General features: G+C 65.0%; 1 protein-coding gene across 1 annotated transcript in view; it reads right to left on the reverse strand.

The window, feature by feature from the left end:
- LOC138811144 (keratin-associated protein 16-1-like) overlaps positions 1-15,334 on the reverse strand; it is an 88,375-nt gene extending 73,041 nt beyond the window's left edge. Inside the window, exons 1-3 of the mRNA XM_069998788.1 lie at positions 15,183-15,334; positions 4,034-4,172; positions 3,883-3,941 (exon numbers count right to left, since the gene is read on the reverse strand). Of these exons, the coding sequence (XP_069854889.1) occupies positions 3,883-3,941; positions 4,034-4,172; positions 15,183-15,334 (350 nt within the window). The remainder of the gene's footprint in view (positions 1-3,882; positions 3,942-4,033; positions 4,173-15,182) is intronic.
- Between the last annotated feature and the right edge of the window lie 642 nt (positions 15,335-15,976).

Below are 15,976 nucleotides of genomic sequence, written 5' to 3' on the forward strand. Positions count from 1 at the left end.
GCCACAGCTGGGACACAGCGGGACACAGCGGGACATAGCAGGGACACAGTGGGGATACAGCGGGACACAGCGGGTGACACAGCGGGGACAAAGCAGAACACAGCGAGTACAAAGCGGGACACAGCGGGACCCCAGCGGGGGACAAAGTGGGGGACACAGCAGGACACAGCGGGGGACACAGCGAGTACAGAGCAGGACACAGCGGGACAGAGCGGTACACAATGGTGACAAAGTGGGGACACAGTACAACACAGCGGGACACAGCGGGACACAGCGGGGACACAGAGGGGAACAGTGAGGACACAGCTGGCTACAGAGCAGGACACAGCGGGGGACACAGCGGGACACACTGGGGACACAGCGGGACACAGCAGGGGACAGAGTGGGACACAGCGGGGGACATAGCGAGGACACAGCGAGACACAGCGGGATACAGCGAGGACACAGCGGGGGACACAGCGGGAGACAGATCGGGACACAGCGGGGGACACACTAGGACACAGCAGGACACAGCGGGGACACAGCGAGACACAGGGCAGACACAGCGTGGGACAGAAGGGACACAGAGGGACATAGTGGGAACACAGCAGGAACACAGCGGGGGAAACAGCGGGGGACACAGCTGGACGCAGCGGGGTCCCAGATGGACACAGCAGTGGACAGAGCGGGGACACAGCAGGACACAACAGGGGACAGAGCAAGGACTTTGCGGGACAAAGTGGGGACACAGTGGGGACTCAGCGGGGGACAGCGGGGACACAGCTGCACACAAAGCAGGGACAATGCGGGGACACAGCCGGGGAAACAGCAAGGACACAGTGGGACACAACGGGGACACAACGGGGGACACAGCGGGACACAGCGGGGACACAGTGGGGGACAGACAGGACACACCGGGACACAGCGAGGGACAGCGGGAACACAGCAGGGACACAGCGGGGACACTTCGGGACACGGCGGGACAAAACGAGGGACACAGCGGGAGACAGCAGGGACACAGCGAGACACAACGTGACACAGCGGGGTCACAACAGGACACAGCGTGGGACACAGCGGGACCCAGCGGGGACACAGCGTGGACACAACGGGGGACACAGCGGGACACAGCGTGGGACACAGGGGTACACAGCGGGGACACAGTGTGGACACAACGGGGGACACAGCGGGACACAGCGTGGGACACAGCGGGACAGAGTGGGACACAGCGTGACAAAGCGGGACACAACCGGGACAAAGCAGGAGACACAGCGGGACACAGCGGGGCCACAGCCGGACACAGCGGGACACAGCGGGACACAGCAGGACACAGTGGGAGACACAGCGGGGAGTTAGCGGGGGACACAGCGGGAGACAATGCGGGACTCCACGAGTCACAATGGGACACAGCGGGAAACAGCACGGACACAGCAACACACAGCGGGACACAGCGGGGGACACAGCGGGACACAGCGGGACACAATGGGACACAGCGGGACACAGCGGGGGACACAGCGGGACACAGTGGGGACACAGGGGGACACAGTGGGACACAGCGGGACACAGCGGGACACAATGTTGACAAAGTGGGGACACAGTAAAACACAGCGGAACACAGCGGGACACAGCGGGGATACAGCGGGACACAGCGGGGGACACAGCGAGACACAGCTGGGGACACAGCGGAGGACACAGCGGGACACAGCGGGACACAATGGTGACAAAGTGGGGACACAGTAAAACACAGCGGGACACAGCGGGACACAGCGGGGACACAGAGGGGAACAGTGAGGACACAGCGGTCTACAGAGCAGGACACAGCGGGGGACACAGCGGGACAAAGCGGGGACACAGCAGGACACAGCAGGGGACAGAGCGGGACACATCGGGGGACATAGCGAGGACACAGCGTGACACAGCGGGATACAGCGAGGACACAGCGGGGGACACAGCGGGAGACAGTTCAGGACACAGCGGGGGACACAGCAGGACACAGCAGGACACAGCGGGACACAGCGGGGGACACAGCGGGACACAGCGGGGACACAGCGGGGGACACAGCGAGGACACAGAGGGACACAGCGGGGGACACAGCGGTACACAGGGGGACACAATGGATACAGCAGAATACAGCGGGACACAGCGGGGGACAGCGGGACACAACGGGACACAGTGGGATACAGCGGGGCACACAGCTGGGACACACCGGAGGAAAGCGGGGACACAGCGGGACACAGTGGGTACACAGCAGGGACACAGCAGAACACAGCGGGACACACGGGAAACACCGGGACACAGCGTGGGACACAGTGGGGGACAGCGGGGACACAGCTGGGGACAGATGGGACACACCGGAACACAGCGAGGGACAGCGGGAACACAGCGGGGACACAGCGGGGACACTGTGGGACACAGTGGGGACACAGCGGGGACACAGCGGAACACAGCGGGGGACACAGCGGGACACAGCGGGGACACAGGGGGACACAGCGGGGGACACAGTGGGGACACAGCGGGAGACACAGCGGGAGACACAGCGGTGGACAGAGAGGCGGACACAGCCCCACACAGCAGCACACAGCAGGATACAGCGGGACACAGCGGGGACACAGCGGGTGACATAGCAGGGAGCAGCGGGGACACAGCTGGGCACAGCGGTGGACAGAACGGGGACACAGCGGGAAAAGCGGGCGACACAGCAAGGACACAGCGGGACACATCGGGGAAACAGCGGGGACTCAGCGGGGGACAGCGGGGACACTGCGAGACACACAGCGGGGACACTGCGGGGACACAGAGGGGAAACAGCAAGGACACAAAGGGACACAGCGGGGACACATTGGGGCCACAGCTGGGACACAGCAGGACACAGCGGGACACAGCGGGGACACAGCGGGGACACAGTGGGGACACAGCGGGACACAGCATGTGACACAGCGGGGACAAAGCAGAACACAGCGAGTACAAAGCAGGACACAGCGTGACACAGCGGGGACACAGCCGGGGACAAATTGGGAGACACAGCAGGACACCGCGGGGGACACAGCGAGTACAGAGCAGGACACAGCAGGACACAGCGGGGACAGAGCAGGACTCAGCGGGGTACACAGCATGGGACACAACGGGACACAGCAGGGACACAGCGGGGGAAAGAGGGGACACAACGGGGGACAACGGGGACACAGCGGGAGACAGCCGGGACACAGCGGGACACAGCAGGACACAGCGGTTGACCCAGCGGGGGACACAGTGGGACACAGGGTAGGACACAGCGAGGAAACAGCGAGGACACAACGGGGACACAGCGGGACACAGCGGGGACATAGCAGGGACAAAGCGAGACACATCGGTGACACAGCGGGACACAGCGGGACACAGTGGTGACACAGCAGGACACAGAGGGACACAGCGTGATCAAAGCGAGGACACAGCGGGACACAGAGGGACACAGCGGGAGACACAGCGGGGGACACAGCAGGACACTGCGGGACAAAGCGGGACACAGCGGGGACACAGAGGGGGACACAGCGAGGACACAGCCTGACACTGCGGGACACAGCAGGACACAGCGGGGACACAGCGGGACACAGAGGCGGACACAGAGGGACACAGCGGTACACAGCTGGGACACAGGGGGACACAGCGGGGAACACAGCGGGACACAGGGGGGGCACAGCGGAGGACACAGCGGGACACAGCGGTATACAGCGGGACACATCAGGGACACGGCGTGGACACAGCGCGACCCAGCGGGGACACAATTGGGACACATAGGGACACAGAGTGGACACAGCGGGGACAAAGCGGGACACAGCGGGGGACACAGCGGGGGACAGAACAGGACACAGCGAGGACACAGCTGGACACAGCGGGTGACACAGCGGGGGACAGCGGGGACACACTGACCGCAGCGGGGACAGAGCAGGGGACAAAGGGGACACAGCGGGACACAGCGGGTAACACAACTGGGAACACAGCAGAACACAGCGGGGACACAGCGGGACACAGCGGGGATACAGCGGGGACAGGAGACACAGCGGGGGACACAGCGGGACACAGCGGGACACAGCGAGGACACAGCTGGACACAGCGGGGTCAAAGCGGTGGACAGCGAGAACTCAGCGGGACACAGTGGGGGACAGAGCGGGACACAGTTGGGGACACAGCGGGGGACACAGCGGAACACAGCGGAGACACTGCATGAACAAGTAGGGGACACAGTGGGACCCATAGGGGGACACAGGGGGGGACACAATTGCGACAGAGCTGGACACAGCGGGGGATACAGCTGGGACACATCGGGACACAGCAGGGGACACAGCGGGACACAGCGGGGGACACAGCAGAAAACAGCGGGGACACAGCGGGACACAGTGGGGACACAGTGGGGCACACAGCAGAGGACAGAGCAGGACTCAGCGGGGATACAGCGCGGACACAGAGGGGAACACAGCCGGACAAAGCGACACACAGCGGGGGACACAGCATGGGACACAACGGGAGACAGCGGGACAGAGTGGGGGACACAGCGGGGGACACAGCGGGTGACACAGCAGGGGACACAGCGGGACACAGCGGGGACACAGCAGGGGACACAGCAGGGGACACAGCGGGACACAGCGCGACACAGCGGGACAGAGCAGGGCACAGCAGGACACACCGTGACACAGGGGGGACACAGGAGGGGACACAGCGAGGACACAGCAGGACACAGCGGGGGACACAGCGGGACACAGCGGGGACACAGTGGGCACAGCGGGGGACACAGAGGGGACACAGCGGGACACAGCGGGACACAAAGGGCCACAGCGTGCCACAGCGCGGGACACAGAGGGTCAATGAGGGGACACAGCGAGGACACAGCGGGACACAACGGGACCCAGCGGGGACACAACATGGACACAACGGGGACACAGCGAGGACACAGTGGGACACAGCGGGACACAGCGGGGTACACAGCCGGGGACACAGCGGGACACAGCGGGACACAACAGGGGACACAGCGGGACACAGCGGGGGAAACAGCGGGGGCATAGCGGGTACACAGAGGGAACACAGTGGGGACACAGCGGGACACAGCAGGACACAGCGGGGACAGAGCGTGGGATACAGCGGGACACAATGGGACACAGCGGGGACATAGCGTGACATTGGGGGGACACAGCGAGGACACAGCGGGACACAGCGGGGACACAACGGGGACACAGCGGATACACAGCGAGGACACAGCGGGACACAGCGGGACACAGCTGGGGACACACTGAGGAGACAGCAGGACACAACGGGATACAGCGTGGGACAGGGCAGGGATACAGCGGGACACAGCGGGGGACACAGCAAGGACACAGCGGGACTCAGCGGGGACTCAGCGGGGGACAGCGGGGACACGGCTGGACACACAGAGGGGAAACTGCGGGAACACCGCAAGGGGAACAGCAAGGACACAGCGGGACACAGCCGGACACAGCGGGGACACAGCGGGACACAGCAGGGGCCACAGCGGAGGACACAGCGGGGGACACAGAGGCAGACACAGCGGGGGACACAGAGGCAGACACAGCGGGACACAGTGTCACATAGCAGGACACAGCTGGACACAGCTTGGACACAGCGGGTGACACAGCAGGGCGCAGCGGGGACACAGCTGGACACAGCAGTGGACAGAGCGGGCACACAGCGGGACAAAGAAGGTGACACAGCAAGGACACAGCAGGAAACAGCGGGGACACAGAGGGGACTAAGCGGGGGACAGCGGGGACACACCAGGACACACAGCGGGGACACTGCGGGGACACAGCGAGGAAACAGCAAGGACAGAGCGGGACACAGCGGGGACAAAGCGGGGCCAAAGCGGAGACACAGCAGGACACAGCGGGGAAACAACGGGGGACACAGCGGGACACAGCGAGACACAGTGGGGACACAGCGGGGGACAAAGCTAGACACAGCGAGGAGAAAGCGGGACACAGCAGGGGACACAGCGGTGACACAGCGGAGATACAGCGGGGGACACAGCGGGGGACACAGCGGGACACAACGGGGGACAAAGCGAGGACACAGCGGGACACAGCGGGACACAGCGGGGACACAGCGGGGACAGAGCAGGACAGAGCGGGGGACACAGCAGGGGACACAACGGGACACAGCGGGGACCCAACAGGGAACACAGGGGACACATCTGGGGACAACGGCGACACAGCGGGACAAAGTGGGGGACAGCGGGGACACAGCTTGTCACAGCGGGACACAGCCGAGGACACAGCGGGGGACAAAGCGGGACACAGCAGGGGACACAGCAGGGACACAGCAGGGACACAGCGGGACACAGGGGGGCCACAGCGGGGACACACCGGGACACAGCGGGACACAGTGCGGACAAAGCGAGGACACAGCGAGACACAGCAGGACACAGCAGTGACACAGCGGAGACACAGCGGAGACACAGAGGGGACAGAGCGGGTTTCACAGCGGGACACAGCGGGGGACACAGCGAAGACACAGCGGGGTAACAGCGGGACACAGGGGCGATATAGCGGGGACACAGCGGGACACAGCAGAGACACAGCAGGGACACAGCAGGGGACACAGCGGGACACAGCGGGACACAGTGGTGACAAAGCAAGGACACAGCTGGACACAGCAAGTCACAGCGGGACACAGTGGGGAAACAGCGGGGGACAGTGGGGACACACCGGGGGACAATGGGAACACAGCGGGACACAGCGGGGGACAGCGGGGACACAGCGAGGACACAGCTGGACACAGCAGAACACAGCGGGACACAGCGGGTAACAGAGCAGAGGATACAGCGGAACACAGCGGGACACAGCGGGGTACACATCGGGACACAGCAGGGACACAGCAGGGACAGAGCAGGACACAGTGGGAAACAGCGGGGGACACGGCAGGACACAGCGGGGAACACAGCGGGACACAGCGGGGACACAGCCTGTACACAGCGGCGGACATAGTGGGGGACACTGAGCGAAACACCGGGACACAGCGGGGACACAGCGAGAACACAGCGGTATAAAGCGGGACACAGCTTCGACCCAGCGGGGACACAGCGGGACACAGCGGGAAACAGCGGGGGACACAGCAGTGGACAAAGCAGGACACAGCGGGACACAGTGGGGGACAAGCGGCGACAGAGCGGGACACAGGGGGACACAGACGGGGACACAGCGGTACACAGCAGGGGACACAGCGGGACACAGCGGGGACACAGCGGGGGACACACCCAGACACAGCGGGACACATCGTGACACAGCGGTGGACACAAAGGGACACAGCTGGGACACAGCGGGGACACAGCGGGACATAGCAGGACACACTGGGGACACAGCGAGGACACAGTGGAGGACACAGCGAGACACAGTGTGAAACACCGAGACACATCGTGGACACAGCGGGGACACAGCGGGTGACACAACGGGTCACAGCGGGGGACACAGCGAGGACATAGCGAGGACACAGCGGGGACACAGCGGGACAAAGCGAGGACACAGCGGGGACACAGCGGGACAGAGCGGAGACACTGCGGGGACACAGCGGGGGACACAGCGTGACGCAGCAGTGACAAAGCGGGGACACAGCGAGGCACAACGGGACACAGCGGGACACATCGGGGACACAGCGGGGGAGAGTGGGGACACACCGGGGGACAACGGGGACACAGCGGGACACAGCGGGGGACAGCGGGGACACAGGGGGACACAGCGTGACACAGCGGGACACAGCGGGACACAGCAGGGGACACAGCAGGACACAGCGGGGGACACAGCGAGGACACAGCGGGACTCAGCGGGACAAAGCGGGGACACATCGGGGACACAGCGGGGGACACAGTGGGGGATACAGCGGGACACAGCGGGGGGAAAAGCGAAGAGACAGCGGGACACATCGGGAAACAGTGGTGGACAGAGCGGGGACACAGTGGGACACCGCATGGGACACAGCAAGGACACAGCAGGACACAGCGGGGACACAGCGGGGACTCAGCGGGGACACAACGGTACACAGCAGGGAGACAACGAGGACACAGCCGGAAAAAGCGGGGACACAGCGGGGACACAGCGGGGACACAGCAGAGACACAGCGGGACACAGGGGGGACACAGCGGGACACAGCGGGGACACACCAGAGAGACAGCGGTACACAGCGTGACACAGCTGGGGACACAGCTGGGGCCAAATTGGAGGACACAGCGGGACACAGCGGCGACACAGAGGGACACACCGGGGACACAGTGGGGACACAGCGGGACATAGCGGGACACAGTGGGGTCACAGCAAGGACACAGCGGGACACATCGGGGACACAGCGGGGAAACAGCGGGGGACACAGCGGGGAAACAGCGGGGGACACAGCGGGGACACAGCGGGACAGAGCAGGACACAGCAGGACACAGCGTGACACAGGGGGGACACAGCAGGGGACACAGCGAGGACACAGCATGATACAGCGGGGGAAACAGCAGGACACAGCGGGGACACAGCGGGACACAGCGGGGGACACAGAGGGTACACAGTGGGAAACAGCGGGACACAACGGGCTACAGCGGTCCACAGCGGGACACAACGGGCCACAGCGTGCCACAGCGCGGGACACAGAGGTTCACTGCGTGGACACAGCGAGGACACAGCGGAACACAGCGAGGACACAGCGGGGACACAACATGGACACAGCGTGGACACAGCGAGGACACAGCGGGACACAGCAGGAAACAGCAGGACACAGCGGGGAATACAGCCGGGGACACAGTGGGACACAGCGGGACAAAATGGGGGACACAGCGGGACACAGCGGGGATACAGCGGGACACAGCGGGACACAGCGTTGGACAGGGCGGGGACACAGCGGGACACAGAGTGGGACTCAGCAAGGACACAGCGGGACACAGCGGAGACACAGCGGGGACTCTGCAGGGACTCAGCGGGGGACAGCGGGGACACAGCGGGACACAGAGTGGGACTCAGCTAGGACACAGCGGGACACAGCGGAGACACAGCGGGGACTCTGCAGGGACTCAGCAGGGGACAGCGGGGACACAGCGGGACACACCGTGGGGAAACTCCGCGGACACTGCAAGGGGAACAGCAAAGATACAGCAGGACACAGCCGGACACAGCGGGGACACAGCGGGACACAGCAGGGGACACAGCGGAGGACACAGCGGGACACATCAGGGACAAAGCAGGGACACAGCGGAGGACACAGCGGGACACAGCAGAACAAAGCGGGGGACACATCGAGGACAAAGTGGGACACAGCCGGACACAGCAGGGGACACAGTGGGACACAGCGGGGGACACAGCGGAGGACACAGCGAGACACAGCGGGAAACAGCGGGACACATCGGTTTCACAGCGGGGACACAGAGGTGGACACAGAGGGACACAGCGGGGGAAACAGCGAGGACATAGTGGGGACACAGCGGGGACACAGCGGGAAAGAGCGGGGACACAGCAGGGACACAGCGTGACACAGCGGGACACAGCAGTGACAAAGCGGGGACACAGCGGGGCACAGCAGGACACAGAGGGACACATCGGGGTCACAGCGGGGACACAGCGGGGGAGAGTGGGGACACACCGGGGGACAACGGGGACACAGCGAGAAACACCGGGACACAGCGGGGGACACAACTGGACATGGCGTGGGACACAGCGGGACACATCGGGGACACAGTGGGGACACAACGGGGGCCACAGCAGGACACAGCGTGGGACACAGCGGGACACAGCGTGACACAGCGGGACACAACGGGGACAAAGGAGGAGACACAGCGGGACACAGCGGGGCCACAGCCGGACACAGCGGGACACAGTGGGACAAAGCCGGGGACACAGCGGGACACAGCGGGGGACACAGCGGTGACAAATCGGGGACACAGCGGGACACAGCGGGGGACACAGCGGGACACAGCGGGACACGATGGGACCCAGCCGGACACAGCAGGGGACACAGCGGGACACAGCGGGGACACAGTGGGACACAGCGGGGGACACAGCGGAACCCAGCGGGACACAACAGGGGACAGAGGGAGACACAGAGGGGGACACAGCGGGGGACACAGCGGGACACATCGGGGACACAGCGGGACCAAGAGGGGGACACAGTGAGGGACACAGCGGCGACACAGCTGGACACAGCGGGGACACAGCGGGGACACATCGGGACACAGCGGGGGACACAGCGGGACACAGCGGGGGACACAGCGGGGGACACAGCCAGGACACAGCGGGACACAGCTCGGACACAGTAGGGCACACAGCAGGTGACAGAGCAGGACACAGTGGGCACACAGCAGGTGACAGAGCAGGACACAGCGGGGACACAGCGGGAAACAACGGGACACAGCCGGGAACACAGCGGGACACAGCGGGGACACAGCGGGGACACAACGGGGGACACAGCGGGACACAGCGTGGGACAAACGGGACACAGCGGGATAGAGCGGGACACAGAGGGACACAACGGTGACAAAGCAGGAGACACAGTGGGACACAACGGGACACAGGAGGACACAGTGGGGACAAAGCATGGAGTTAGCGGCGGACACAGCGGGGGACACAGTGGGACACATCGGGAGACACAGCGGGGGACATAATGGGACACAGCGGGGACACAGCCTGACACATCACGAGACCCAGCGGGACCCAGCGGGGACAGATCGGGGGACACAGCGGGGACACAACGGGACACAGCTAGGTACACAGCGGGGACACATCGGGACACAGCAGGGGACACAACGGGTCCCAGCGGGACACAGTTGGGAGAAAAGCGGGGGACCCAGCGCGGGACACGACGGGACACAGAGGAGAGACAGCTGGACACATCGGGTTACACAGCGGGACATAGTGGGGACACAGCAAGGACACGGCGGGACACAGCGGGACACAGCCGGGACACAGCGGGACCCGGTGGGCACACAGCGGGGACACAGCAGGGTTCACAGCGGGACACAGCGGGACAAAGCGGAACACAGCGGGACACAGCGGAACACAGCGTGGGACACAGCGGTGACACATCGGGGACACAGCAGGACACAGCGGGACACAGCGGGACACAGCGAGGCACACAGCGGGACACAGCGGGGACACAGTTAGACACAGCGGGGGACACAGCGGGGACAGAGCAGGACCAAGGGGAGAAACAGCGGGACACAGAGGGGGACACAGCGGGGGACACAGCGGCGACACAGCTGGACACAGCAGGGCACACTGCGGGGACACAGCGGGGGACACAGCGGGACACAGCAGGGGACACAATGGGGGATACATCGGGACACAGTGGGGACACAGCCTGACAGCCCGGGACCCAGCAGGGGACAGAGCGGGGGACACAGCAGGGACACAACGCGACAGAGCGAGGTACACAGCGGGAACACATCGGGACACAGCAGGGGACACAACGGGTCACAGCGGGACACAGCGGGGGACCAAGCGCGGGACACGACGGGACACAGCGGAGACACAGCTGGACACATCGGGTTACACAGCGGGACACAGCGGGACACAGCGGGGACACAGCGGGACACGGTTGGGACAGCGGGGACACAGCCGGGACACAGCGGGACACTGCGCTGACAAAGTAGGGCACACAGCAGGGGACAGAGCAGGACACAGCGGGTACACGGCGCGGGACACAGCCGGACAGAGCAGGATACAGCGAGGGACACAGGGGGACACAGCCGGGGACACAGAGGGACACAGCGGGGGACACAGCGAGGGACACAGCGGGACACGGCGGGACAAAACGAGGGACACAGCGGGAGACAGCAGGGAAACAGCGAGACACACCGTGACACAGCGGGGTCAGAACGGGACACAGCGTGGGACACAGCGGGACACAGCGGGAACACAGCGGGGACACAACGGGAGACACAGCGGGACACAACGTGGGACACAGCGGGACACAGCGGGACACAACGGGGACAAAGCAGGAGACACATTGGGACACAGCGGGACACAGTGGGAAACAGCGGGACACAGCGGGACACAGTGGGGGACACAGCGGGGAGTTAGCGGGGGACACAGCGGGGCACAATGTGGGACACCACGAGTCACAGCGGGACACAGCGGGACACAATGGGACACAGCGGGACCCAACGGGGGACACAGTGTGTCACAGCGGGGACACAGCGGGACACAGTGGGACACAGCGGGGGACACAGCGGGACACAGTGGGACACAGCGGGGGGCAGAGCGGGACACAGAGGGAGACACAGCGGGGGACACAGCGGTACACAGCGGGGACAGAGCAGGACCCAGTGGGGGACACAGCGGGACACAGCGGGGGACACAGCGGGACACAGCGGGACACAGTAGGGGACACTACGGGGGACAGCGGGGACACACCGGGGGACAGCGGGGACATAGCGGGACACAGCGGGGACACAGCAGGGAGACAGAGTGACACAGCGTGACACAGCTGGGGCCACAGCTGGGTCCACAGCGGGGGACACAGCGGGACACAGCGGGGGACACAACGGGACACAGAGTTGGACACAGCGAGGACACAGGGGTACACAGCGGAACACATCAGGGACACAGCGGGGACACAGCGCGGGACACAGCGGGACACTGAGGCGACACCGCGGGGACACAGCGGGACACAGCGTGACACAGCGGGGCCACAGCGGGGACACAGCGGGTGACACAGCGCTGGACACAGTGGGACACATCGGGCGAAACACCGAGGACACAGCGGGGAATACTACGGGACAAAGCAGGGGACACAGAGAGAGACACAGCGGGGACAGAGCTGGACAGAGCAGGGGTTACAACAGGGGACACAACGGGGCACAGCGGGACACAGCGGGGACCACAGCGGGCCACAGCGGGAGACACAGCGGGGACATAACGGGACACAGCGGGGAAACAGCGGGGGACCCAGCGGGCCACAGTTGGAAACAATGGGGACACAGCGGGACACAGCGGGGGACACAGCGGGACATAGCGGGGGACACAGCAAGGACACAGAGGGACACAGCTGGACACAGCGGGACATAGCGGGGGACACAGCGAGGACTCAGCGGATCACAGCGGGACACATCGGGGACACAACGGGGGACAAAGCGAGGACATATCGGGACAAAGCAGGACACAGCGGGACACACGGGACACAGCGCGGAAACAGCGGGGGACACAGCGGGACTCACTGGGGGACACAGCGAGGGACACAGCGGGGGAGACAGCGGGACACAGCGGGGACACAGCTGGGGACACTGCTAGGGACATCGGGGACACTCCGGGTGAGAGCGAGGACACAGCGGGACACAGCGGAAAACAGCGGGGACACAGCGGGAACACAGCGGGGGACAGCAGGGACACAGCGGGACACAGTGGGGACACAGCGGGTGACAGCGGGGTCACAGCGAGACACAGCGGGACACAGCCGAGACACAGCCGGTACACAGCGGGAGACACAGCTCGGGACACAGCGGGACACAGCGGGGGAAACAGCGAGGACACAGCGGGGGACAGCGGGGACACAGCGGGACACAGCGGGACACAGCGGGGGACACAGCGAGACACGGCGGGCGCCACTGCCGGTAAAAAGCGGGGAAATAGCAGGGACACAGTGGGACACAGTGGGAACACAGCGGGGACACAGCGGGACACAGGGGACACAGCGGGGAGACAGCGGGGTACACAGCGGGAAACAGCGGGCAAAGCGGGACACATCGGGCGACACAGCGGGGACACATCGGGAACATAGCGAGACACAGAGGGACACAGAGGGACACAGCGGGGGACAGAGCGGGACACAGAGGGAGACACAGCGGGGGACACAGCGGGACACAGCGGGGACAGAGCAGGACCCAGCGGGGGACACAGCGGGACTCAGAGGGGGACACAGCGGGGGACACACTGGCGACACAGCTGGACACAGCGGGGAACATAGCGGGGACACATCGGGACAGAGTGGGGGACACAGCGGGGAGTTAGCAGTGGACACAGCGTGGGACAAAGCAGGACACCATGAGTCATAGCGGGACACAACGGGACACAGGGGGGACACAGCGGGACACAGCGGGACACAATGGGACACAGCGGGACACAGCGGGGCACACAGCGGGACATAGCGGGACACAGCGGAACACAGCCGGGGACACAGTGGGGGACACAGTGGGACACAGTGGGACACAGCGGGGGCCAGAGCGGGACACAGAGGGAGACACAGTGGTGGACACATCGGGACCCAGCGGGGAATACAGCGGGGGACACAATGGAACACAGCCGGGACACAGCGGGACACAGCGTGGACACAGTAGGGCACACAGCAGGGGACAGAGCAGGACACAGCGGGCACACAGCGGGGGACACAGCCGGACCCAGCGGGACATAGCGGGGGACACAGCGGGACACAGTGGGACACAGCGGGGGACACAGTGGGCGACAGAGCGGGAAAGGGTGGGACAAAACGAGGGACACAGCGGGAGACAACATGGACACAGCGAGACACACCGTGACAAAGTGGGGGACACAACGGGACATAGCGTGGGACACAGCGGGACACAGAGGGACAAAGCGGGGACACAACGGGGGCCACAGCGGGAGAAAGCGTGGGACAAATCGGGACACAGCGGGACACAGCGGGACACAACGGGTACAAAGCAGCAGACACAGCGGGACACAGCAGGGCCACAGGCGGACACAGCGGGACACAGCGGGACACAGTGGGGGACACTGCGGGGGACAGCGGGGACACACCGGGGGACAGCGGGGACACAGCAGGACACAGCGTGGGACAGCGGAGACACAGGGGGACACAGTGGGACACAGCGTGGGACACAGCGGAACACAGCGGGACACAGCGGGGGACAGAGCGGGACAAAGCGGGACACAACTGGACACAGCAGGGACACAACATGGACACAACGGGAACACAGCGAGGACACAGTGGGACCCAGCTGGACACAGCGGGTCACAGCGAGGTACACAGCCGGGGACACAGCGGGACACAGCGGGACACAACAGGGGACACAGTGGGACACAGCGGGGGAAACAGCGGGGGCATAGCGGGTACACAGAGGAAACAAAGTGGAGACACAGCGGGACACAGCGGGACACAGCGGGGACAGAGCGTGGGATACAGCGGGACACAATTGGACACAGCGGGGACACAGCGTGACATTGGGGGGACACAGTGAGGACACAGCGGGACACAGCGGGGACACAACAGGGACAAGCGGATACACAACGGTGACAGAGCAGATACACAGCGAGGACACGGGGACACAGCTGGGGACACACTGAGGAGACAGTGGGACACAGCGGGATACAGCGTTGGACAGGGCGGGGATACAGCGGGACACAGCGGGGGACACAGCAAGGACACAGCGGGACATAGCGGGACACAGTGGGGAACAGCGGGGACACAGCTGGACACACAGAGGGGAAACTGCGGGGACACCGCAAGGGGAACAGCAAGGACACAGCGGGACACAGCAGGGGACACAGCGGGACACAGCAGGGGAAACAGCGGGGGCATAGCGGGGGACACAGCGGGAACACAGCGGGGACACATCGGGACACAGCGGGACACAGCAGGGACAGAGCGGGGACTCAGCGGGGACTCACCGGGGGACAGCGGGGACGCAGCGGGACACACAGTGTGGAAACTGCCGGACACCGCAAGGGGAACAGCAAGGATACAGCAGGACACAGACGGACACAGCGGGGACACATCGGGACACAGCAGGGGACACAGCGGGACACAGAAGGGGACACAGCAGAGGACACAGCGGGACACTGCAGGGACAAAGCGGGGACACAGCGGGGGACACAGTGCGACACAGCAAAACATAGCGGGGGACACATCGAGGACAAAGGGAGACACAGCGGGACACAGCAGGGGACACAGTGGGACACAGCAGGGGACACAGCGGAGGACACAGTGAGACACAGCGGGAAACAGCGAGACACATCGTGGACACACCTGGGACACAGCGGGGGACACAGCGGGTCACAGAGGGGGACACAGCGAGGAC

This window comes from Dipodomys merriami, unplaced genomic scaffold (genome assembly GCF_024711535.1).
Source record: "Dipodomys merriami isolate MVZ:Mamm:240054 unplaced genomic scaffold, mDipMer1.0.p SCAF_1040, whole genome shotgun sequence".
Taxonomy (NCBI): Eukaryota; Metazoa; Chordata; class Mammalia; order Rodentia; family Heteromyidae; genus Dipodomys; species Dipodomys merriami.